The sequence below is a fragment of the Anomaloglossus baeobatrachus genome, chromosome 5, assembly GCF_048569485.1.
Source record: "Anomaloglossus baeobatrachus isolate aAnoBae1 chromosome 5, aAnoBae1.hap1, whole genome shotgun sequence".
In the NCBI taxonomy this organism is placed as follows: domain Eukaryota; kingdom Metazoa; phylum Chordata; class Amphibia; order Anura; family Aromobatidae; genus Anomaloglossus; species Anomaloglossus baeobatrachus.
Genome location: NC_134357.1, coordinates 106,638,942 through 106,663,743, shown reverse-complemented (window position 1 = coordinate 106,663,743; position 24,802 = coordinate 106,638,942). Strand labels below are relative to the sequence as shown.

General features: G+C 50.4%; 1 protein-coding gene across 2 annotated transcripts in view; it reads right to left on the bottom strand.

Annotated features, from left to right (window-relative positions):
* Positions 1-24,802, bottom strand: part of KIF20B (kinesin family member 20B) — a 340,877-nt gene that overhangs the window by 257,590 nt on the left and 58,485 nt on the right. For both annotated transcript variants that reach the window (XM_075348747.1, XM_075348748.1), the window contains 2 exons: positions 2,516-2,627; positions 2,310-2,381 (listed from right to left, as the gene is read on the bottom strand). In XM_075348747.1, the coding sequence (XP_075204862.1) occupies positions 2,310-2,381; positions 2,516-2,627 (184 nt within the window). The remainder of the gene's footprint in view (positions 1-2,309; positions 2,382-2,515; positions 2,628-24,802) is intronic.

Below are 24,802 nucleotides of genomic sequence, written 5' to 3'. Positions count from 1 at the left end.
CTTTTAATCATGCGGAGCCATCCCCTTTAAGACTTTGCAATTAAGTATTCAGATATTTGTAAAATATGGACTTGAAGCTTGAACACACACAATTCCAGCAGTGCGGAAGAAGAGTTATCTATGGACTCCTTTATATCTTATACTTTTTGCTGTATTATTAACCCTCAACTGGTGAGGTGGGATTTTTGTCACACAATTGGTGATGTGAGGCTTCCTATACCCCAGTGTTTAGAAATCTCTAATTTTTACAGAAAATGCAAAGATCACGTTTGATTACACACGATATCACATTTTGACACCCACAAGTATCGGAAAATGTAATAAAATTGATGATTCATACCAGCATTTTCCAATGAGTGTCAGCTGAACAAAATTTCCCTGTGGTGTTGCAAACCCCACCACCGGTTGAGAGTTAAATAAAAAAAATGTATGTATGTATATTATAATAAATATATATATATATATATATATATTATAATAATAAATATATATATATATATATATATATATATATATATATATATATATATATATATTATAATAATAAATATATATATATATATATATATATATATATATATATATATATATATATATATATATATATATATATATATTATAATAATAAATATATATATATATTATAATAATATTATATATAAAATAATAATATATTAATATTATATATATTAATATTATATATATTAATATATATATATATATATATATATATATATATATATATATATATATATATATATATATATATATATATATATATATATATATTTTTATTTATATATATTTATTGGCTGGCTGTATGTGGGCAGAGACTCAAACTGCTGTCAATCAGTGTTTCGAACCAGGCTTGGGCCAGGTCCGAATAAGTGGAGGTTCCTGCACTTGCTGCCGGCGAATCGATCTTCCAAAGCTTCACTCATCTCTACTCTGGGTGTGACAAAGCACTTAACGAGACTCTGCCTCCCAAAGTTGTTTCCCCTCTCAGCACCAGCCTCCGTATGCTAAATGAAGGAATGATGCCTGATGTCACATGGAGAGCCATCATTCACGCTAAATTGGATGGTGTTGAGCAAAGAAAACTCTGGAAGCTCAAGAAATGATTCAAAAAGCAGAGAGCACTAAAGCCCCCGTCACATTTAACTACTTACCAGCGATCCCGAAAACTATGTGCCCTGGTAAGTTGCTGGGAGGTCGCTGGCAAGTCGCCACACAGTAAGATCTTACCAACGACGCAGTAACGATCAGCAACCTGTATAACGATCTCAGCGTGTTAAGAGGTCCTTGCTGGGCGTCAAACACAGCGATGCGTCCTGTCCAGCGGGACATTGCCTTTGAAGAAAATGGTCTGGACCATTCAGCAACGACAAGCGATCTCACAGCAGGGGCCTGATCGCTGGTAGGTGTCACACATAACGAGATTGCTGCTGCGTCACAGAAACAGTGAGGTAGCAATGATCTCGTTAGTGATCTTGTGTGTGTGATGGGGCCTTTAGTGCCTTATTTGCATTTGAATTATAAAGCCAATTACTCAAGAATGCATGGACAGATAGAAGATATAGCTTTTAAAGACCTGCATATGGGGTTGTTTTGTTTTATGTATTTATGTTATTTTTTTTTATGTGGGGGTAAGAGGAAGGAGTTATTCCCTTTAGGGGACTTCCTGGATTAGAAAATATAGTTTATACCTCCACTATAATCCCCGGATGAGTGACACTGGAACTTATATTTACCTATCTCAATAGAGCAGTACAACAATACGCCATAGCGGTGCGGTGTCAAGAACTAAAAGGTTTTTATTGTTTTTTATGCACAGCCACTTCTAGGTACTTTTAATAACACCAGCGAACCTCATGTCCATGTGAGGATGAGGTCCCGTGCCTCCCCCATACTCTGGAATGCTCTGCCACAACATGAGACTCTCGCCTACCTTGACAAGCTTCAAAAAGGAACCTGAAGATCCACCTCTTCCGACAAGCTTACAACCTGTCATAACTGTCAGTCTGATATAGTGCCACACGACCATCTCTACCCTCACCTATCCCTTGTAGACTGAGCCCTCACGGGAAGGGTCCTCTATCCTCCTGTTCCAGTCTGTGCTTTGTATTGTTTAGGATTATTGTACTTGTCCCTATTATGTGTACCCCTTTCACATGTAAAGCACCATGGAATAAATGGCACAATAATAATAATAATAATAATAATAATAATATTATTAATAATAAATCCTTGATGGTGGATACATGAAAAAAAATTGATTGCAAAAGGTGTACATAGATTCCGTCACTTACTCGCTGACTTTTACTACGCGAGGAACATCTGCATCTTCAATTTTTAGGAGACGGACCGTAAAAATACTGTGACTGCAGAAGGTGGGGGAAAAAAAAAAAAAAAAAACGTGATTGAACAGCACACATTACCTTAATTACATCTTGCTTACATAGGACTAATACAAATTTATTTTGCAACTTCTTACTATATTTTGAAAAGGTCTTACCTTCTACTTGAAGAACTGTTCAGTTTGGTGAAAGCGATACTTTGGAACTTCTTCCCCAGAGAGAGAACTCTGCAGGCCTCTTTAGCATTGGAAACCTGTATCCACTGGAGATCTGGAGAGAGAAGGGCGCTGCATTACATGTGTGCATGTACATATCACATAGATAGTCGACTGACGTGTAATATATAAACAATTGGGCCTAGGATACACGGCAAGTACAAAATCGGACATCAGGCAACAACAAAAAAAAAAAAAAAAAAAAGACAGTCCACTCGGACCAATGTTACTCTATGGGGCCGGTTTCATAGGCAATTTTCTCAGCCCTAATCAGACACGTGAAAACAAAAAAAAAAAATTGCAGCATGCTGTGTCAGCGAGAAAAGTGTCACTCGCACCCATACACAGATGACATCCAAGTGCAGTGCGATATACGCCTCAACTGACAATGGAGGAGGAGGAGAGATTAGTCCCTTTAGTCCCTCCCTCTCCTCCGCAGCGGTGATCCCATTGCAAGATTGGATCACAGTATAATGACATTCGGTATAGATCAGGAACTGAAAGGTGGAACTATTTCTGCGCTGCTGTAGAAATGACACAAACCCAAAAATATTTAAGTATAGGTGGTTTTATTCTACATGTTTTTAAGTGTGTCCTCACTTAATCAGGAAAATCCATCGGTAGATTTTCCTGATGAAGTAGTGAGAACACACTTCGAAACACATAGAATAAAACAACCTGTTCTTCAGTATTTTTTGGGTTTGTGTCATTCCTACAGCAGCGCAGAAATAGTTCCACCTTCATATAGTTGCTGATCTATACCGGCCTTTGTACGCGTGGACTCTGCAGCAGCCAATTATGTACTTTGATACTGGTTGTGTCACAACTACACGAGCACTATTCCTCATCACCTTTCATGTTTATTATAGCAGACCCAATTGAGCTTTCAATCCCTAGCTTTCATACTCGCATAATTACACTCGGCTCACAGCAGAACAGGAGCCGAGGGTCAATAGATCGCATCGGATGTCATACGCTTGTGTGGCCCTAGCCTTACAGCTAAGCTGCATTTACATTGAAAGATAATTGTGAACGAGTTCTTAAACACGCTCGCTCAGAATAATGTGTGAAAACGGTCTGCTGATCACCCGGCGAGCGAGCAAAACACTCGTCCATCTGGTGAAATATTTTGCACCGCACAAAAGAAATGTGTCATTCTTGGCAGTGCATCATCCCGTGTAAGGCTATGTGCGCACTGGGAAATGGAATTTTCTTGAGAAAATTCCGCATCCTCTCAAAGATTACCGCACTCTCGGTAAAAAACCGCGGGAAACCGCACCCGAAAACCGCATGCGGTTTGCCGCGATTTTACCGCGGTATTGCCGCGGTTTTGCCGCGTGCGGGTTGGGATGTGCTTTATTGCATTCAATGCAATAAAGCACATTGAAAAAAAAAAAAAAAAAAAAAGTCATTTATTTCTGAGATTCTAGATAGATAGACAGAAGAATAGATAGAGGGATAGATAGATAGATAGATAGAGGACAGATCGCTACATTTCCCACGGTCGGCAGTGAGTTCACATTACCGGCCGTGGGAAATGACCGGTAATTACCTCTGCTGTCTGCTGCATTCAGCCTGTGTCTGACACATCGCGGCTGGATGTCAGCAGTGCAGGACGCCGGAGTCGGAGCTGTGTGGATTACGCCGGAGCTTTGGTGCGGGAGGGGTTAATAAAATGGTGAACGAGGCTTGTTTGTTTTATTTAAAATAAAGGATTTTTCGGTGTCTGTTTTCTTCACTTTACTTACGGGTTGATCATGTCAGCTGTCACATAGACGCTGCCATGATCAAGCCTGGGGTTAATGGCGGTGATCCACCACCATTAACCCTTATTACCCTGACCGCCACTGCTACACGGCTGCAGGAAGAGCCGAGGACACGCCGGTATTGCCGCATAATGCATGCGACAGTCCCGGGGCAGCTGCGGCTGATATTCTCGGCTGCGGGAGGGGGAGTGAGGCGGGGGACATTACCCCTGCCCCTCTCCCTCCCCAGCCTGAGAATACCGGGCCGCCGCTGTGTGCTTACCTCGGCTGGAAGGTGAATATGCAGCGGAGCCCACGTCCTTTGTTTTCTATATTTCCGTTTTCTTTCTATGTGTGTTCTATGTGTCTGTGTTCTATGTCTGTGATATGTGTGTGTGTGTGATCTGTGTGTGTGTTTACACTCTGCATGGCTTCCTCTTCCTGTAATGACATCACTTCCCTGCAAAACCGCAGACAGGCGATGTACATTACCGGAGGTAAACCGCGAAATACCGCAGGGAATAACGCAGGAAAACGCAGTGAACCGCACAGAATTTGCTTCCTGCGTTATTCCCTGCGGGATTTCATGATTAACATTGGAGTCAATGGAGTGAAATCCCGCAGCGATGTGCGGAAAAGAAGTGACATGCACTTGTTTTTGCTGCGGGATTCCCGCAGCAAAACATGCAGCTGTCAAATTCCGCCCAGTGCGCACAGGATTTTTTTTCTCCATAGGATTTGCTGGTGATTCACTGCAGAGATGTTATGAACATTTTCTGCAGCGAAACATGCAGCAAATCCACGAAAAATCCGCGGCAAAATCCGGTAAGTGCGCACATAGCCTAAAAGGACTCGGCTGAGCACTATGGCAGCCTATGTGCACTGAGCAATTACTTACAATAATATTTTAAAATTACCGTATTTTTCGCTTTATAAGACGCACTTTTGTTCCCCCAAATTTTGGGGGAAAGTAGGGGGTGCGTCTTATAAACCGAATATACGGGGGGATAGATAGAGATAGATATAGATAGATATATATATCTCTATCTCTCTATCACATACTGCAGGGTCAGCTCTGGAGCGGTGCTGGGGGCAGGTGAAAGCTGCGGGCGTCAGCGTTAGATCTCCTGATCCCGCTCATATAATATGCACAGCCGCTGTCCATCAGCGTGTTGCTGAAACCGCATCGCGCTGATGGGCTGGGGCAGCGGGGCATATTATATCTGCCTGTGCTCCCTTTGATCGCACATGATCCTCCCTGTGTTAGATATGGCCCCCATATTGCTGCCCATAGTAAAATAAAAAAAGCTTTACTTACCTCCAGCGCTGATCTCCGGTCTCCTGCTGCTGTCTGTAATAAGGCACGCAGAGATGATATCACTCTGCCGTGCCGATCACATGACCGGCAGCAAGAACCAGGAAGTGGAGGAGGAGCTCAACTACAAGGAGGGAGACACGAGGAGGGACAGCGCTGAGAAGGTAAGGAAAGTGTTTTATTTTATTATGGGCAGCTGTATGGGGGCCATATCAAACAGGGGAGATATGCCATCTATAGTGGCCATGGGCAGCAGTATGGGGGCCATATCAAACACAGGGGAGATGTGCCATCTATAGTGGCCATGGGCAGCACACATGGGGGCCATATCAAACACAGGGGAGATGTGCCATCTATAGTGGCCATGGGCAGCACACATGGGGGCCATATCAAACACAGGCGAGATGTGCCATCTATAGTGGCCATGGGCAGCAGTATGGGGGCCATATCAAAACACAGGGGAGATGTGCCATCTAGAGTGGCCATGGGCAGCACACATGGGGGCCATATCAAACACAAGGGGAGATGTGCCATCTATAGTGGCCATGGGCAGCAGTAATGGGGGCCATATCAAACACAGGGGAGATGTGCCATCTAGAGTGGCCATGGGCAGCACACATGGGGGCCATATCAAACACAGGGGAGGGTGTGCCATCTATAGGGGCCATGGGCAGCACAGGGGGACGTGTCCTAGCACAAGGGGGCTATATTCAATATAAGGGGACCATATCCAGATTAAGGGGGGCTAATTTTAGGATGGGGGGCTATGAGGGACATATACCCTATATGATTTGTTAGACGGACACTGGCATAAGATGGACCCCATTTAACATTTAAAAAAAAAAAAAAAAAAATATCTCTTTTCCTTCACCAAATTTGGGTGTGCGTCTTATAATCAGGTGCGTCTTATAAAGCGAAAAGTACGGTAATAGATCTTGGAACAACAACAGGTTTCAAGATAGGATGTGATTTTAAAAAAAAAAAAAAATAGTTCCTATGCGGAGTCAAATCATGTGTATCCCTGCTATGTACTGTGTAATGGCCGTGTCTGACCGTACAAGGACATGGTCTGATCATACCACAGCACCTGGGCTGGGGAGGACAAAAAAAAAAAAAAGAAGTATAACAAGGCATTACAGTAGGGAATCATAGCTGATTCTTTTTGTGAGGTAAAACATTTCCCTGCTTGTTTATAAGATATATTTTAGCTCAAAGAATAATTTGTGATCCCATGCGGTCTTGTTCCCTAGCTCGCATTAAATGAACCATTGGAGGAGTGCACTGGTGTGATTTATGAGAAAAAGTAGCTAGGGTGCTGGCTAGTACAAAAAGAGAATTTTGTTAACTTACCGAAAATTCTTTTTCTTATAGTTCCGTATTGGGAGACCCAGACCATGGGTGTTTAGCTTCTGCCTCTGGAGGACACACAAAGTACTACACTTAAAAGTGTAGCTCCTCCCTCTGAGCTTATACACCCCCTGGAGAACCAGACCCAGCCAGTTTAGTGCAAAAGCTGAAGGAGAATAGCCACCCACAAGTAGAACAGAGCAAGAGCCGGAACAACCGGAGACTCTGTCACCGACAACAGCCGGTGAGAACACGCGGAACAAGAAATTACCAACAGGCAACAGGGAGGGTGCTGGGTCTCCCAATACGGAACTATAAGCAAAAGAATTTACGGTAAGTAAACAAAATTCTCTTTTTCTTTATCGTTCCTATGGGAGACCCAGACCATGGGACGTTCCAAAGCAGTCCCTGGGTGGGAATAAACAGAAAAACTAAGAAGTAGGCAGAACCTAACTTCACAAATGGGCGACAGCCGCCTGAAGGATGCGTCTGCCCAAGCTCGCATCTGCCGAAGCATGAGCATGCACTTGGTAGTGCTTCGAGAAGGTATGCAGGCTAGTCCAAGTGGCAGCCTGACAGACTTGTTGAGCCGTAGGCTGGTGCCTGAAAGCCCAAGAGGCACCGACAGCTCTGGTCGAATGTGCCTTGATCCCCGGCGGGGGAGGCACCTGAGTACTCTGGTAGGCGTCCGAAATGGTCGATCTAATCCAACGGGCTAAGGTCAGCTTAGAAGCAGGGAGGCCCTTGCGCCGACCTGTGGTTAGCACAAAAAGAGAGGTGCACCGCCTAAGCGCAGCGGTGCGAGACACATAGATCCGGAGAGCACGCACCAGATCCAGAGTATGCAGCGCTTTTTCAAAGCGATGAACAGGAGCCGGACAGAAGAAAGGTAGGGTAATGTCCTTGTTAAGGTGGAAAGGAGAGACCACCTTAGGAAGAAAGTCCGGAGTCGGACGGAGAACCACCTTATCTTGATGAAAAACTAAAAAAGGTGACTCCGAGGAGAGCGCAGCCAAATCAGAGACTCTCCTGAGGGAAGTTATGGCCACCAGAAAGGCCACCTTCTGAGAAAGACGATACAAAGAAACCTCCCTAAGAGGCTTAAAAGCGGGTTTCTGCAAAACCGTGAGAACCAAGTTAAGGTCCCAGGGATCCAAGGGCCGCCGGTAAGGAGGAATGATGTGAGACGCGCCTTGCATGAAGGTGCGGACCTGAGCCAGCCGAGCGAGACGCCGCTGGAACAGAACAGACAGAGCTGAGACTTGTCCCTTGAGAGAGTTGAGGGACAGTCCTAGCTGCAGACCGGACTGTAGAAAAGACAGAAGGGTCGGCAAGGAGAATGGCCAAGGAGGATGGTCGGTAGAGCGACACCAGGACAGGAAAATTTTCCAAGTCCTGTGATAGATCTTGACGGAGGAAGACTTACGGGCCCGAGTCATAGTGGAGATGACTTCAGGAGGAATACCCGAAGCCGTCAAAATCCAGGACTCAAGAGCCACGCCGTCAATTTGAGAGCCGCAGAATTCGGGCGGAAAAACGGACCTTGCGAGAGTAGGTCTGGACGGTCCGGGAGATGCCACGGCATCCCTACGGACAGATGGAGCAGGTCTGGATACCAAGCTCGCCTGGGCCAGTCCGGAGCAATGAGGATGACTCGACGGCCCTCCATTCTGATCTTGCGCAGGACTCTGGGCAAGAGAGCTAGAGGGGGAAACACGTAGGACAGACGAAACTGGGACCAGTCTTGAACCAGAGCGTCCGCGGCGAAGGCCTGAGGATCGTGGGAGCGAGCCACGTAAACAGGAACTTTGTTGTTGTGACGGGATGCCATTAGGTCCACGTCCGGAGTGCCCCACTTGCGGCAGATTGACTGAAACACTGCCGGGTGCAGGGACCACTCGCCACCGCCCACGGTTTGACGGCTGAGATAATCTGCCTCCCATTTTTGCACGCCTGGGATGTGGACTGCGGATATGGTGGACATGGAGTCCTCCACCCATTGAAGTATGCGTTGTACCGCCATCATTGCTAGACGGCTGCGTGTCCCGCCTTGGTGATTGATGGTGATTGATGTAGGCAACCGCTGTCGCGTTGTCTGACTGGACTCGAATGTGCCTGCCCGCCAACAGGTGGTGAAAAGCCAGGAGAGCTAGAAGCACGGCTCTGGTTTCCAGCACATTGATTGAAAGGGCTGACTCGGACGGAGTCCAAGTGCCCTGCGCTCTGTGGTGGAGACATACCGCTCCCCAGCCGGATAGACTGGCATCCGTGGTGAGAATCACCCAGGACAGGGCCAGGAAGGAGCGCCCTTGGGACAGAGAGGGGGGCCGAAGCCACCACTGAAGAGAGCTTCTGGTCCGTGGCGACAGAGCCACTGACCTGTGTAAGGAGGAAGGCCGCTTGTCCCAACAGCGAAGAATGTCCAGCTGCAGGGGGCGCAGATGGAACTGGGCAAAGGGAACAGCCTCCATGGACGCCACCATTTGACCCAGCACCTGCATCAGACGCCTGAGGGTATAACGGCGGGGCCTCAGCAGAGAGCGCACCGCTAGCTGGAGGGACTGCTGTTTGACTAAGGGCAACTTCACAAGTGCCGGCAAAGTCTCGAACTTCTTCCCTAGGTAAGTGAGACTCTGGGTCGGAGTCAGAGTGGATTTGGGAAGTGACAATCCACCCGAATTGGGCTAGGGTGGCGAGAGTGAGCGAAACACTCCGCTGACAGTCTGCGCTGGATGAAGCCTTGACTACAAGGTCGTCCAGGTAAGGAATCACTGCCAACCCCTGGAGGTGCAGAACCGCAATCATTGCTGCCATGACCTTGGTGAATACCCGAGGGGCCGTGGGCTAACCCAAAGGGGAGAGCCACGAATTGGAAATGATCTTCTCCTATTGCAAAACGTAGCCAACGCTGGTGTGAAACTGCAATTGGCACATGCAGATAGGCATCTCTGATGTCGATGGATGCCAGGAAATCCCCTTGGGTCATTGAGGCAATGACTGACCGCAGAGATTCCATGCGAAAATGCCGCACCTGAACATGCTTGTTGAGAAGCTTGAGATCCAGAATGGGCCGGAAGGTACCGTCCTTTTTGGGAACTAGGAAGAGATTTGAGTAGAAACCTCTGAACCGTTCCCGGGCGGGAACTGGTACAATTACTCCGTTGGCCTGTGAGAAGGCGGCGGCCTTGGAGCAAGGGGGAGTTGAGAGAAAAAAATCTGTTTGGCGGGCTGGAAGAGAATTCTATCCTGTAGCCGTGGGAGATGACCCACTGATCGGAGACGTGTTGAAACCAAGCGTCGCCAAAGTGGGAGAGCCTGCCACCGACTAAGGACTTCGCCGGAGCGGGCAGAGAGTCATGAGGAGGCTGCCTTAGTGGCAGCACCTCCTGCGGTCTTCTGTGGACGCGCTTTTGGGCGCCAGTTGGATTTCTGGTCCTTGGCTGAGTTAGCGGACGAGGCCGAGGGCTTAGAGGACGACCAGTTGGAGGAACGAAAGGAGCGAAACCTCGACTGATTCCTACCCTGGGCAGGTTTCCTGGTTTTTGGTTTGTGGCATGGAAGTACTCTTCCCGCCAGTAGCTTCCTTAATAATTTCATCCAGCTGTTCTCCGAACAGCCGGGACCCAGCAAAAGGGAGCCCAGCAAGGTACTTCTTAGAAGAAGCATCTGCCTTCCACTCTCGAAGCCACAAGATCCTGCGGATAACGAGGGAATTAGCCGAAGCCACCGCATTGCGGTGAGAAGCCTCTAGCATGGCAGACATGGCATAAGATGAAAGAAGGGAATTTTGTTTACTTACCGTAAATTCCTTTTCTTCTAGCTCCAATTGGGAGACCCAGACAATTGGGTGTATAGCTACTGCCTCCGGAGGCCGCACAAAGCACTACACTCAAAAGTGTAAGGCTCCTCCCCTTCTGGCTATACACCCCCCCGTGGGATCACGGGTTCCTCAGTTTTAGTGCAAAAGCAAGAAGGAGGAAAGCCAATAACTGTTTCAAAAACAAATTCAATCCGATAAACAACATCGGAGAACTGAACTTATCAACATGAACAACATGTGCACCCGAAAAACACAATCCCTAAGAAAAAACAGGGCGGGTGCTGGGTCTCCCAATTGGAGCTAGAAGAAAAGGAATTTACGGTAAGTAAACAAAATTCCCTTCTTTGTCGCTCCTAATTGGGAGACCCAGACAATTGGGACGTCCAAAAGCAGTCCCTGGGTGGGTAAAAGAATACCTCGTGATAGGGCTGTCAAGCAGACCTTTCCTACAGGTGGGCCACCGCCGCCTGAAAGACTTGTCTACCTAGGCCGGCATCCGCCGAAGCGTAGGTATGCACCTGATAATGTTTGGTAAAAGTGTGCAGACTCGACCAGGTAGCCGCCTGGCACACCTGCTGAGCCGTAGCCTGATGCCGTAATGCCCAGGACGCACCCACGGCTCTGGTAGAATGGGCCTTCAGTCCAGATGGAATCGGAAGCCCAGCAGAACGGTAGGTGTGAAGAATTGGTTCCTTGATCCACCGCGCAAGGGTGGATTTGGAAGCTTGCGACCCTTTACGCTGACCAGCGACCAGGATAAAGAGTGCATCCGAGCGGCGCAGGGGCGCCATGCGGGAAGAAGGGAATTTTGTTACTTACCGTAAATTCCTTTTCTTCTAGCTCCTATTGGGAGACCCAGACGATTGGGTGTATAGCACTGCCTCCGGAGGCCACACAAAGCAATTACACTAAAAAGTGTAAGGCCCCTCCCCTTCTGGCTATACACCCCCAGTGGGATCACTGGCTCACCAGTTTTAGTGCAAAAGCAAGAAGGAGGAAAGCCAATAACTGGTTTAAACAAATTCACTCCGAAGTAACGTCGGAGAACTGAAAACCATTCAACATGAACAACATAGGTATGCACCTGATAATGTTTGGTGAAAGTGTGCAGACTCGACCAGGTAGCTGCCTGGCACACCTGTTGAGCCGTAGCCTGGTGTCGTAATGCCCAGGACGCACCCACGGCTCTGGTAGAATGGGCCTTCAGCCCTGATGGAAACGGAAGCCCAGCAGAACGGTAGGCTTCAAGAATTGGTTCTTTGATCCATCGAGCCAGGGTGGCCTTAGAAGCCTGCGACCCTTTGCGCTTACCAGCGACAAGGACAAAGAGTGCATCCGAACGGCGCAGGGGCGCCGTGCGGGAAATGTAGATTCTGAGTGCTCTCACCAGATCTAACAAATTTAAGTCCTTCTCATACCGATGAACTGCATGAGGACAAAAAGAAGGCAAAGAGATATCCTGATTAAGATGAAAAGAGGATACCACCTTCGGGAGAAACTCCTGAATGGGTCGCAGCACTACCTTGTCCTGGTGGAAGACCAGGAAGGGAGCCTTGGATGACAGCGCTGCTAGCTCAGACACTCTCCGAAGAGATGTGATCGCTACCAGAAAAGCCACTTTCTGTGATAGTCTAGAAAGTGAAACCTCCCTCAGAGGCTCGAAGGGCGGCTTCTGGAGGGCAACTAGTACCCTGTTCAGATCCCATGGATCTAACGGCCGCTTGTACGGGGGTACGATATGACAAACCCCCTGCAGGAACGTGCGTACCTTAGAAAGTCGTGCTAGACGCTTCTGAAAAAAGACGGATAGCGCCGAGACTTGCCCTTTAAGGGAGCCGAGCGACAAACCTTTTTCTAACCCAGATTGCAGGAAAGAAAGAAATGTAGGCAATGCAAATGGCCAGGGAGACACTCCCTGAGCAGAGCACCAGGATAAGAATATCCTCCACGTTCTGTGGTAGATCTTAGCGGACGTGGGCTTGCTAGCCTGTCTCATGGTGGCAACGACCCCTTGGGATAATCCTGAAGACGCTAGGATCCAGGACTCAATGGCCACACAGTCAGGTTCAGGGCCGCAGAATTCCGATGGAAAAACGGCCCTTGGGACAGCAAGTCTGGTCGGTCTGGTAGTGCCCACGGTTAGCCGACCGTGAGATGCCACAGATCCGGATACCACGCCCTCCTTGGCCAGTCTGGGGCGACGAGTATGACGCGGCTGCAGTCGGATCTGATCTTGCGTAGCACTCTGGGCAAGAGTGCCAGAGGTGGAAACACATAAGGGAGCCGGAACTGCGACCAATCTTGCACTAAGGCGTCTGCCGCCAGAGCTCTGTGATCGCGAGACCGTGCCATGAAGGTTGGGACCTTGTTGTTGTGCCGGGACGCCATTAGGTCGACGTCCGGCCTTCCCCAGCGGCGACAGATTTCCTGAAACACGTCCGGGTGAAGGGACCATTCCCCTGCGTCCATGCCCTGGCGACTGAGGAAGTCTGCTTCCCAGTTTTCTACGCCGGGGATGTGAACTGCGGATATGGTGGAGGCCGTGGCTTCCACCCACATCAGAATCCGCCGGACTTCCTGGAAGGCTTGCCGACTGCGTGTCCCCCCTTGGTGGTTGATGTATGCCACCGCTGTGGAGTTGTCCGACTGAATTCGGATCTGCCTTCCTTCCAGCCACTGCTGGAAGGCTAGTAGGGCAAGATACACTGCTCTGATTTCCAGAACATTGATCTGAAGGGTGGACTCCTGCTGGGTCCACGTACCCTGAGCCCTGTGGTGGAGAAAAACTGCTCCCCACCCTGACAGACTCGCGTCTGTCGTGACCACCGCCCAGGACGGTGGTAGGAAGGATCTTCCCTGTGATAATGAGGTGGGAAGAAGCCACCACTGCAGAGAGTCCTTGGCCGTCTGGGAAAGGGAGACTTTCCTGTCCAGGGATGTTGACTTCCCGTCCCATTGGCGGAGAATGTCCCATTGAAGAGGGCGCAGATGAAACTGCGCAAACGGAACCGCCTCCATTGCCGCCACCATCTTCCCGAGGAAGTGCATGAGGCGTCTTAAGGAGTGCGACTGACTTTGAAGGAGAGCCTGCACCCCTGTCTGTAGTGACCGCTGCTTGTCCAGCGGAAGCTTCACTATCGCTGAGAGAGTATGAAACTCCATGCCAAGATACGTCAGTGATTGGGTCGGTAACAGAGTTGACTTTGAGAAGTTGATGATCCACCCGAACGTCTGGAGAGTCTCCAGTGCAACATCCAGGCTGAGTTGGCATGCCTCCTGAGAGGGTGCCTTGACAAGTAGATCGTCCAAGTAAGGGATCACAGAGTGTCCCTGAGAGTGCAAGACTGCTACCACTGCCGCCATGACCTTGGTGAACACCCGTGGGGCTGTCGCCAGACCAAATGGCAGAGCTACGAACTGAAGATGGTCGTCTCCTATCACGAAGCGTAGAAAGCGTTGGTGCTCTGTAGCAATCGGCACGTGGAGATAAGCATCTTTGATGTCTATTGATGCTAGGAAATCTCCTTGAGACATTGAGGCAATGACTGAGCGGAGGGATTCCATCCGGAACCGCCTGGCGTTCACATGCTTGTTGAGCAGTTTTAGGTCCAGAACAGGACGGAATGAGCCGTCCTTTTTTGGCACCACAAAGATTGGAGTAAAAACCTTGTCCTCGTTCCCGAAGAGGAACAGGGACCACCACTCCTTCTGCTCTTAGAGAATGCACCGCCTGCAGAAGGGCATCTGCTCGGTCGGGATGTGGGGAAGTTTTGAAGAACCGAGGCGGAGGCCGAGAACTGAACTCTATCCTGTACCCGTGAGACAAAATGTCTGTTACCCACCGGTCTTTGACCTGTGGCAGCCAAATGTCGCAAAAGCGGGAGAGCCTGCCACCGACCGAGGATGCGGAGGGAGGCGGCCGAAAGTCATGAGGCAGCCGCCTTGGAAGCGGTACCTCCGGTTGCTTTCTTGGGGCGTGAGTGAGTCCGCCAGGAATCAGAGCTCCTTTGCTCTTTCTGAGTCCCTTTGGACGAGGAGAATTGGGGCTTGCCCGAGCCTCGAAAGGACCGAAACCTCGACTGCCACTTCCTCTGTTGAGGTTTGTTTGATCTGGGCTGGGGTAAGGAAGAGTCCTTACCTTTGGACTGTTTAATGATTTCCGCCAATTGCTCACCAAACAGTCTGTCTCCAGATAATGGCAAGCTGGTTAAACATTTTTTAGAAGCAGAATCTGCTTTCCATTCTTTTAACCACAAGGCTCTGCGCAAAACTACAGAGTTGGCGGATGCCATTGAGGTACGGCTCGTAGAGTCTAGTACCGCATTGATAGCGTAGGTCGCAAACGCAGTCATTTGCGTAGTTAAGGACGCCACTTGCGGCACTGCTGGACTTAAGAAAGAGTCCACCTGTGCCAGACCAGCTGAAATAGCTTGGAGCGCCCACACGGCCGCGAATGCTGGAGCAAACGACGCGCCAATAGCTTCATAGACAGATTTCAACCAAAGGTCCATCTGTCTGTCATTGGCATCTTTAAGTGAAGCCCCATCCTCCACTGCAACTATGGATCTAGCTGCAAGCCTGGATATTGGAGGGTCCACTTTTGGACACTGGGTCCAGCGCTTGACCACGTCAGGGGGAAAGGGATAACGTGTATCCTTCAGACGTTTGGAAAAACGCTTGTCCGGATAAGCATGGTGTTTCTGGATTGATTCTCTGAAGTCAGAGTGGTCCAGAAAAGTACTCAATTTACGCTTGGGATACAGAAAATGGAATTTCTCCTGCTGGGCAGCTGCCTCCTCTGCTGAAGGGGCTGGGGGAGAAATATCCAACAGCCTATTGATGGCCGCTATAAGGTCATTTACCATGGCGTCACCATCTGGCGTATCCAAATTGAGTGCGGTGTCAGGACCAGACTCCTGATCACCCACCTCTGTCTCATCATATAGAGACCCTTCTCGCTGAGACCCTGACCCGCGTGATGACGTGGAGGGTCTCTCCCAGCGAGTTCGCTTAGGCGGCCTGGGACTGTCATCAGAGTCAGAGCCCTCAGCCTGTGATGCCTGGGACCCCCTTGAAGTACGGATTAGTTCCAACTGAGGGGGACCGGAGAGCATAGACACAGCAGTGTCCATGGTCTGAGCAACTGGCCTGGACTGCAAGGTCTCCAGGATTTTTGTCATAGTCACAGACATTTTGTCAGCAAAGACTGCAAATTCTGTCCCCGTCACCGGGGCAGGGTTCACAGGCGTCTCTGCCTGGGCTACCACCACCATAGACTCTGGCTGCCGAAGTGCCACTGGGACTGAACATTGCATACAATGAGAGTCGTTGGAGCCTGCTGGTAGATTAGCCCCACATGCTGTACAAGCAGTGTATACCGCCCGTGCCTTGGCACCCTTGCGTTTTGTGGATGACATGTTGCTGTCTCCTCAGAGCAATATAGGGGTATACAGCCAAGAAGCGACCGTACAGTGCAGTATATATATATATATATATCTGGTACAGGAAAAAGTACACCAATACAACACTGTGGCACTAGTGGGGCCAGCACTAATGTGCTGCTTACCGCCCGCTAAACGCGGGTGTGTGGTCGCCAGAAATCCCTAGTCTGGGTCTCCCAGAGCCTGTGTCCGTCCTCCAGCCAGACTGCATGCAGGAATGGCTGCCGGCGTCCTGTGGAGGGGGGGGGCGGGCCCTGGGCGTGCTCAGACCAAAAGCGGGAAACCTGCGTCCCACTGTGCCTAGTGAGAGGGCTGGAGCATGTAAATAAGGCTCCAGCCCTCGGCGCTGACGATTGCACAGCGTCTGTCCCATTCCCTGAGTGACAGGGAGGGGGCAGGAACGAAGCGGAGCTAGGCCGCAAAAGCCGGGGACTAAATTTATAAGCGCCGCCGCCGTAAAAGCGCGGTCGGCGCTAAGTCCCCGGCGCACTACAAGTCCCAGCCGTGCCGCCGCTCCGAGAGTGGCCGGCGCGGTAGTTCCCAGCACATGAAGTCACACAGCTAAGCTGCTGTGACTCAAACCCCAGCGTGCAGCGCTACTGTCCCCGGCGCACTAACACACCCAGCAAGTCTGGCGTGTGCGTGCCTGTCTGTACGGGGACACAGAGTACCTGAAAGTTGCAGGGCCTTGTCCCTGAACGGTACCCAGCTCCGTATCCAGCAGGTTCACTGGGTCTGTGGATGGAGCCCGGCCTCAGGGCTTAGGGGCCGGTAAGATCCCACTTCCTCAGAGCCCCTCAGGGGGATGGGGAAGGAAAACAGCATGTGGGCTCCAGCCTCTGTACCCGCAATGGGTACCTCAACCTTACAAACCACAAGTGGGGTAAGAAGGGAGCATGCTGGGGGCCCCATATGGGCCCTCTTTTCTTCCATCCGACATAGTCAGCAGCTACTGCTGACTAAACAGTGGAGCTATGCGTGGATGTCTGACCTCCTTCGCACAAAGCAGAAAACTGGTGAGCCAGTGATCCCACTGGGGGTGTATAGCCAGAAGGGGAGGGGCCTTACACTTTTTAGTGTAATTGCTTTGTGTGGCCTCCGGAGGCAGTGCTATACACCCAATCGTCTGGGTCTCCCAATGGAGCGCCGAAGAAATGTAGATCCTAAGTGCTCTCACCAGGTCCAACAAATGCAAACCCTTTTCGAATTGGTGAACTGGATGCGGACACAAAGACGGTAAAGTGATATCCTGATTGAGATGAAAGGAAGATACCACCTTGGGAAGAAACTCTGGAATTGGACGCAGAACTACCTTGTCCTGGTGAAACACCAGGAAGGGAGATATGCAAGATAACGCCGCCAGCTCGGACACTCTCCGAAGAGACGTGACCGCCACTAGAAAAGCCACTTTCTGTGAAAGCCGAGAAAAGGAAATCTCCTTCATAGGCTCGAAAGGCGGCTTCTGAAGAGCAGTTAGAACCTTGTTCAGATCCCAGGGCTCCAACGGCCGCTTGTAAGGAGGGACGATATGACAAACTCCTTGCAGGAACGTGCGTACCTTAGGAAGTCGCGCTAGGCGTTTCTGAAAAAATACGGATAGCGCGGAGACTTGACCTTTAAGGGAGCTAAGCGACAAACCTTTTTCCAACCCAGACTGCAGGAAGGAAAGAAAAATAGGTAATGCAAATGGCCAGGGAGAAACTCCCTGGGCAGAGCACCAAGATAGGAATATCTTCCACGTCCTGTGGTAGGTCTTGGCGGAGGATGGTTTCCTAGCCTGTCTCATGGTGGCAACCACCTCATGAGATAAACCTGAGGCCCCTAGGATCCAGGACTCAATGGCCACACAGTCAGGTTCAGGGCCGCAGAATTCAGATGGAAAAACGGCCCTTGAGACAGCAAGTCTGGACGGTCTGGTAGCGCCCACCGTGAGGTGCCACAGATCCGGGTACCACGACCTCCTTGGCCAGTCTGGAGCGACGAGAATGGCGCGGCGGCAGTCGGACCTGATCTTTCGGAGCACTCTGGGCAACAGTGCCAGAGGTGGGAACACATAAGGTAGCCGGAACTGTGACCAATCTTGAACTAAGGCGTCTGCCGCCCAAGCTCGGTGATCGTGAGATCGTGCCATGAAAACCGGGACCTTGTTGTTGTGTCTTGACGCCATCAGGTCGACGTCCGGCATCCCCCAGCGGCGACAGATCTCCTGAAACACGTCCGGGTGAAGGGACCATTCCCCTGCGTCCATGCCCTGGCGACTGAGAAAATCTGCTTCCCAGTTTTCCACGCCTGGGATGTGAACTGCGGATATGGTGGATGCTGTGTCTTCCACCCACGACAGAATCCGCCTTACTTCCTGGAAGGCTTGCCGACTGCGTGTTCCCCCTTGGTGGTTGATGTACGCCACCGCCGTGGAATTGTCCGACTGAATTCGGATCTGCTTGCCTTCCAGCCACTGTTGGAAGGCTTGCAGGGCAAGATAGACTGCTCTGATTTCCAGAACATTGATCTGAAGGGTGGACTCTTGCTGAGTCCACGTACCCTGAGCCCTGTGGTGAAGAAACACTGCTCCCCACCCTGATAGGCTCGCATCTGTCGTGACTACCGCCCAGGATGGGGGTAGGAACGACCTTCCTTTTGACAAAGAGGTGGGAAGAAGCCACCACCGGAGAGAATCCTTGGCTGTCTGAGAGAGGGAGACATCCCTGTCGAGGGACGTCGACTTCCCGTCCCATTGGCGGAGAATGTCCCATTGTAGAGGACGCAGATGAAACTGCGCGAAAGGGACTGCTTCCATTGCTGCCACCATTTTCCCTAGGAAATGCATGAGGCGCCTCAAGGTGTGCGACTGGCCCTGAAGGAGAGATTGCACCCCTGTCTGCAGCGAGCACTGCTTGTCCAGTGGAAGTTTCACTATCGCTGAGAGAGTATGAAACTCCATGCCAAGATATGTTAGTGATTGGGTCGGGGTTAGATTCGACTTTGAAAAGTTGATAATCCACCCGAAACTCTGGAGAGTCTTCAGTGCCACGTTCAAACTGTGTTGGCATGCCTCTTGAGAGGGTGCCTTGATAAGTAGATCGTCCAAATACGGAATCACAGAGTGACCCTGCGAGTGCAGGACTGCTACTACTGCTGCCATGACCTTGGTGAAGACCCGAGGGGCTGTCGCCAGCCCGAAAGGTAGCGCTACGAACTTCAGGTGTTCGCTTCCTATAACGAAGCGTAGAAAACGCTGATGCTCTGGCGAAATCGGCACGTGGAGATAAGCATCTTTGATGTCTATTGATGCTAGGAAATCTCCTTGAGACATTGAGGCGATGACGGAGCGGAGAGATTCCATCCGGAACCTCCTGGTTTTTACGTGTTTGTTGAGCAACTTTAGATCCAGGACGGGACGAAACGACCCGTCCTTCTTTGGCACCACAAACAAATTGGAGTAAAAACCGTGACCTTGTTCCTGAAGAGGAACGGAAGTCACCACTCCTTCCGCCTTTAGAGCGGCCACCGCCTGCAGCAGAGCATCGGCCCGGTCGGGCGGTGGAGAAGTTCTGAAGAAACGAGTTGGAGGACGAGAGCTGAACTCTATCCTGTACCCGTGAGACAGAATGTCTCTCACCCAACGGTCTTTGACCTGTGACAGCCAAATGTCGCCAAAGCGGGAGAGCCTGCCACCGACCGAAGATGCGGAAAGAGGAGACTGAGAGTCATGAGGAAGCCGTCTTGGTGACGGTTCTTCCTGCTGTCTTTTTTGGGCGTGATTGAGTCCGCCAAGAATCTGAGCCTCTCTGATCCTTTTGAGTCCTCTTAGACGAGGAGAATTGGGACCTGCCTGAGCCTCGAAAGGACCGAAAACCAGACTGACCCCTCCTTTGTTGGGGTTTGTTTTGTCTGTGTTGAGGTAAGGATGAATCCTTACCCTTGGAGTGTTTAATGATTTCATCCAAACGCTCACCAAACAATCGGTCACGAGAAAAAGGCAAACTGGTTAAGCACTTCTTGGAAGCAGAATCTGCCTTCCATTCTCTCAACCACAAGGCTCTGCGTAAAACTACGGAGTTGGCTGACGCCACCGCCGTACGGCTCGTAGAGTCTAGGACAGCATTAATCGCGTAAGACGCGAATGCAGACATCTGAGAGGTCAATGGTGCCACCTGCGGAGCAGATGTACGTGTGACAGTGTCGACTTGTGTAAGCCCAGCTGAAATAGCTTGGAGTGCCCATACGGCTGCGAATGCAGGAGCAAACGACGCGCCGATAGCTTCATAGATGGATTTCAACCAGAGCTCCATCTGTCTGTCAGTGGCATCTTTAAGTGCCGCTCCATCTTCCACTGCAACTAAGGATCTAGCTGCAAGCCTGGAGATTGGAGGGTCCACCTTGGGACACTGGGTCCAGCCCTTGACCACGTCAGGGGGAAAAGGATAGCGTGTATCTTTAAGCCGTTTGGAAAACCGCTTATCAGGATAAGCGTGGTGTTTCTGGATTGCGTCTCTAAAGTCAGAGTGGTCCAGAAAAGAGCTTAATTTACGCTTGGGATATCTGAAATGGAATTTCTCATGCTATGAAGCTGACTCCTCCGCAGGAGGAGCTGGCGGAGAAATATCTAACATCTTATTGATGGACGCTATAAGATCATTCACTATGGCGTCACCATCCGGTGTATCCAGATTGAGAGCGGTCCCAGGATCAGAATCCTGATCAGTTACATCCGCCTAATCACCCATAGATTCATCCCGCTGGGATCCTGACCAGTGAGACGAAGTTGAGGGCCCCTCATAGCGAGCCCGCTTAGGCTGTCTGGGACTGTCGTCCGAGTCAGAGCCGTCACCCTGGGGTGCATGTGACACCCCCGGAGCCCGGAAGTGTTCCAGCTGAGGGGGACCAGGGAGCAATGATTCAACAGTGTCCGTGGTCTGAGTTACTGGTCTAGACTGCAATGTTTCAAGAATCTTAGACATCGTCATAGACAATCTATCAGCAAAAGCTGCAAACTCCGTTCCTGTCACCTGGACAGCATTCACAGGTGGTACACCCTGGGTCACGTCTAGCAGAGGCCCCGGCTGAGCAAGTGCTGCAGGGGCCGAGCACTGCACACAATGGGGGTCAGTGGAACCTGCCGGTAGAGCAGCCCCACATGCGGAACAGGCAGCATATAAAGTCTGTGCCTTGGCACCCTTGCGTTTAACGGACGACATGCTGTTGCCTCCTTGCAATCTAGGAGGGTATATAGCCGAGAATCACCAGCGACCGTACAGTGAAAAGTATTTGCAAACACAAAATACCAAGTACACAACGGCACAAGTGGGGGTGAGCCCTTGAGGGCTGCTTACCGCCCGCTGAAAAGCGGGTATGAGGTCGTAGAATCCCGTGTCTGGGTCTCCCAGGCTCCCCTCTCCAGCTCAGCGTGCAGACAGGAATGGCTGCCGGCGTCCTGTGAAGAGGGGCGGACCGTGGGCGTGCCACAAACAAAGTGCGGGAAACTGCGTCCTACTGTGCCTGGTGTGAGGGCTGGAGTATGTAAAACAGACTCCAGCCCTCAGCGCTGATGCTCTGTACGGCGTCCCGCCCTCCTCCTGACTGGCAGGTGCGGAGGCGGGAACGAGACGAACTAGGCCGCAAAAAGCCGGGGACTGTAGTAATAAGCGCGGCCGTGATATATGCACGGCCAGCGCGGAAGTCCCCGGCGCACCACAAGTCCCAGCCGCGTCGCAGTGTGACTGACCCCAGCGGCCGGCGCGACCGTTCGCCCTAAGTCTACCCACTCAGCCAAGCTGTAGTGAGGAAATGGCACAAGCGCAGCAGCGCTGATGTCCCCGGCGCACTAACACACCCAGCCATGCTGCGGTGTGCGCGCGGTATGCACGGGGACACAGAGTACCTTGACGGAGCAGGGCCTGTCCCTGACGATACTCAGCTCCATATCCAGCGGCTTCTCCAGGGGCTGCGGATGGAGCACGGTCTCAGTGCCTGGAGACCGGTAAAGTCCCACTTCACCCGGAACCCTAATGGGGATGGGGAAGGAATCAGCATGTGGGCTCCAGCCTCCGTACCCGCAATGGGTACCTCAACCTTAAACACCGCCGACAGAAAGTGGGGTGAGAAGGGAGCATGCTGGGGGCCCTGTATGGGCCCTCTTTTCTTCCATCCGACATAGTCAGCAGCTGCTGCTGACTAAACAGTGGAGCTATGCGTGCGTGTCTGACCTCCTTCGCACAAAGCAAAAAACTGAGGAACCCGTGATCCCACGGGGGGGGTGTATAGCCAGAAGGGGAGGGGCCTTACACTTTTGAGTGTAGTGCTTTGTGCGGCCTCCGGAGGCAGTAGCTATACACCCAATTGTCTGGGTCTCCCAATTAGGAGCGACAAAGAAAAAGCTGAAGCTTGAGAAGTTAAGGCAACCATTTCGGGCATAGATTCCCTGGTGAGGGAATGCATCTCCTCCAGAGAAGCAGAGATGGCTTTGAGAGCCCACACTGCTGCAAAAGTCGGGGAAAACGCGGCCCCCGCCGCTTCATACACAGATTTGGCCAGAAGGTCAATCTGACGGTCAGTGGAATCCTTAAGGGAGGTGCCATCAGCCACCGACACAACGGTCCGGGCTGAGAGCCTAGACACCGGGGGGTCTACCTTTGGGGAGTGAGCCCACTCCTTGACCACCTCAGGTGGAAAGGGAAAACGGTCATCAGAACCACGCTTTGGGAAGCGTTTGTCAGGACAGGCCCTGGGCTTGGTCACAGCGGCCTGAAAACTGGAGTGGTTAAAGAACACACTCTTTACTCTTAGGCGAGGTAAACTGGTGCTTTTCTGCCAGAGAGGGTTGCTCCTCTGATACTGGCAGATTGAGATCCAGTACAGAATTAATGGAAGCAATCAAGTCACTAAGATCTGAGTCACCCTCGGAAAGATCAATGGGGTACATGGAGTTAGCCTCCGAGCCCCCTGTAAAGGCATCCTCCTCATCCTGCGAGTCAGCTCTTGAATCAGAGGATGAGGAGGGAGAGGAAACCCTGCGTCTCCTCTTAGGAGGACGGGGTCTGGGCCCTGATGATGAATCCTCTGTGAGCTCCGGTGGACGGAGGTCAGATGATAGAGATCCTAAGGGACCCTTAGCAGTAGAGGCACCCTGTGAAGGGGGCTGATGCATATTCATCAAAGTCCTGGACAGAAGTCCCATGGACTCAGCAAAAGACTGGGAGATAGACCTAGAAAAGGACTCTACCCAGGCTGGGGGTTCAGCCACAGGTGCAGGAGCAGCCTGAGAGACCACTGGGGGTGAGACTCCAGGCTCTGGCACCGCCAAGTTAGAGCAGACATCACAATGTGGATAGGTGCTCGGTTCAGGCAGCAGGAGCTTACATGCAGCGCATATAGTATAAAGCTTTGGAGCCTTGCTCCTCGTGTGAGACATGCTGCTGGAGTGGGGGCTCTGCAAGAGAATGAACCCCAGGAGCAGGGCTGTGGAGTCGGAGTCGGAGTCGTGGAGTCGGAGTCGGAGTCGGAGCTCATTTTGGTGGAGTCGGAGTCGGAGTCGGTATAAAATGCACCGACTCCGACTCCTAAAATATATAATAAATTGGGGACAGGAGTGCAATGCAGAATGTGCTGAATATTTTACTAAATAATAACATTTAGTATAATGCTTATATTTAAGTGAAAAATTTATTGTAGTACAATGTGAACATCAGACATTTAATTGTTTTTATGATACAATAATCAAGATATTTGGATAGAACATAAAATATTTATTGGAATACAACTTTAGAACACAAAAAACTAATAAATTGTAAATATGTAAAATATATATATATATATTATATATATATATATATATATATATATATATATATATATATATATATATATATATATATATATAGTGTATATACACACACAAGATATATATGTAATCTACTGTATATTACATAGTGTATTACATATTTACAATTTATTACAGTTTTTTGTGTTCTAAAGTTGTATTCCAATAAATATATTTTATGTTCTATCCAAATATCTTGATTATTGTATCATAAAAATTATTAAATGTCTGATGTTCACATACACATATTCATGTACTACAATAAATTTTTCACCTAACTATAAGCAATATATGTAGGAGTCGGAGTCGGAGCCGGAGCCGGAGTCGGAGTCGGTGCAAGAGAATTTGAGGAGTCGGAGTCGGAGTCGGAGTCGAAGGTTTGGCTTACCGACTCCACAGCCCTGCCCAGGAGTATATACAGGGGTCCACAACCAGAGACCGGTTGTGGCTTACCAGACCGCTGGAGCGGTGTTATGTGCCCTCCAGATCCCGAAGCCCGGACCCCCAAGCACAGCACCTCAGCAGGGATGCAGAGTGCAGACCAGCGCCGAGTGAACTCTGTCTGAGAAAATGGCCGCCGGAGCGAAGAGAGGGGGCGGGACTTGGCTTGGGGAGCGGGATCTGGAGGGCCATAGAGACCTACAGGGGAGGAGACACGCACAGCAGTGGGGAGTGTCCCTCCCCTGTGCAGAACGGCCGCCGGGAGGAGCCGAGCCTGTCCCTCTGCATGAGTGACATGCGAG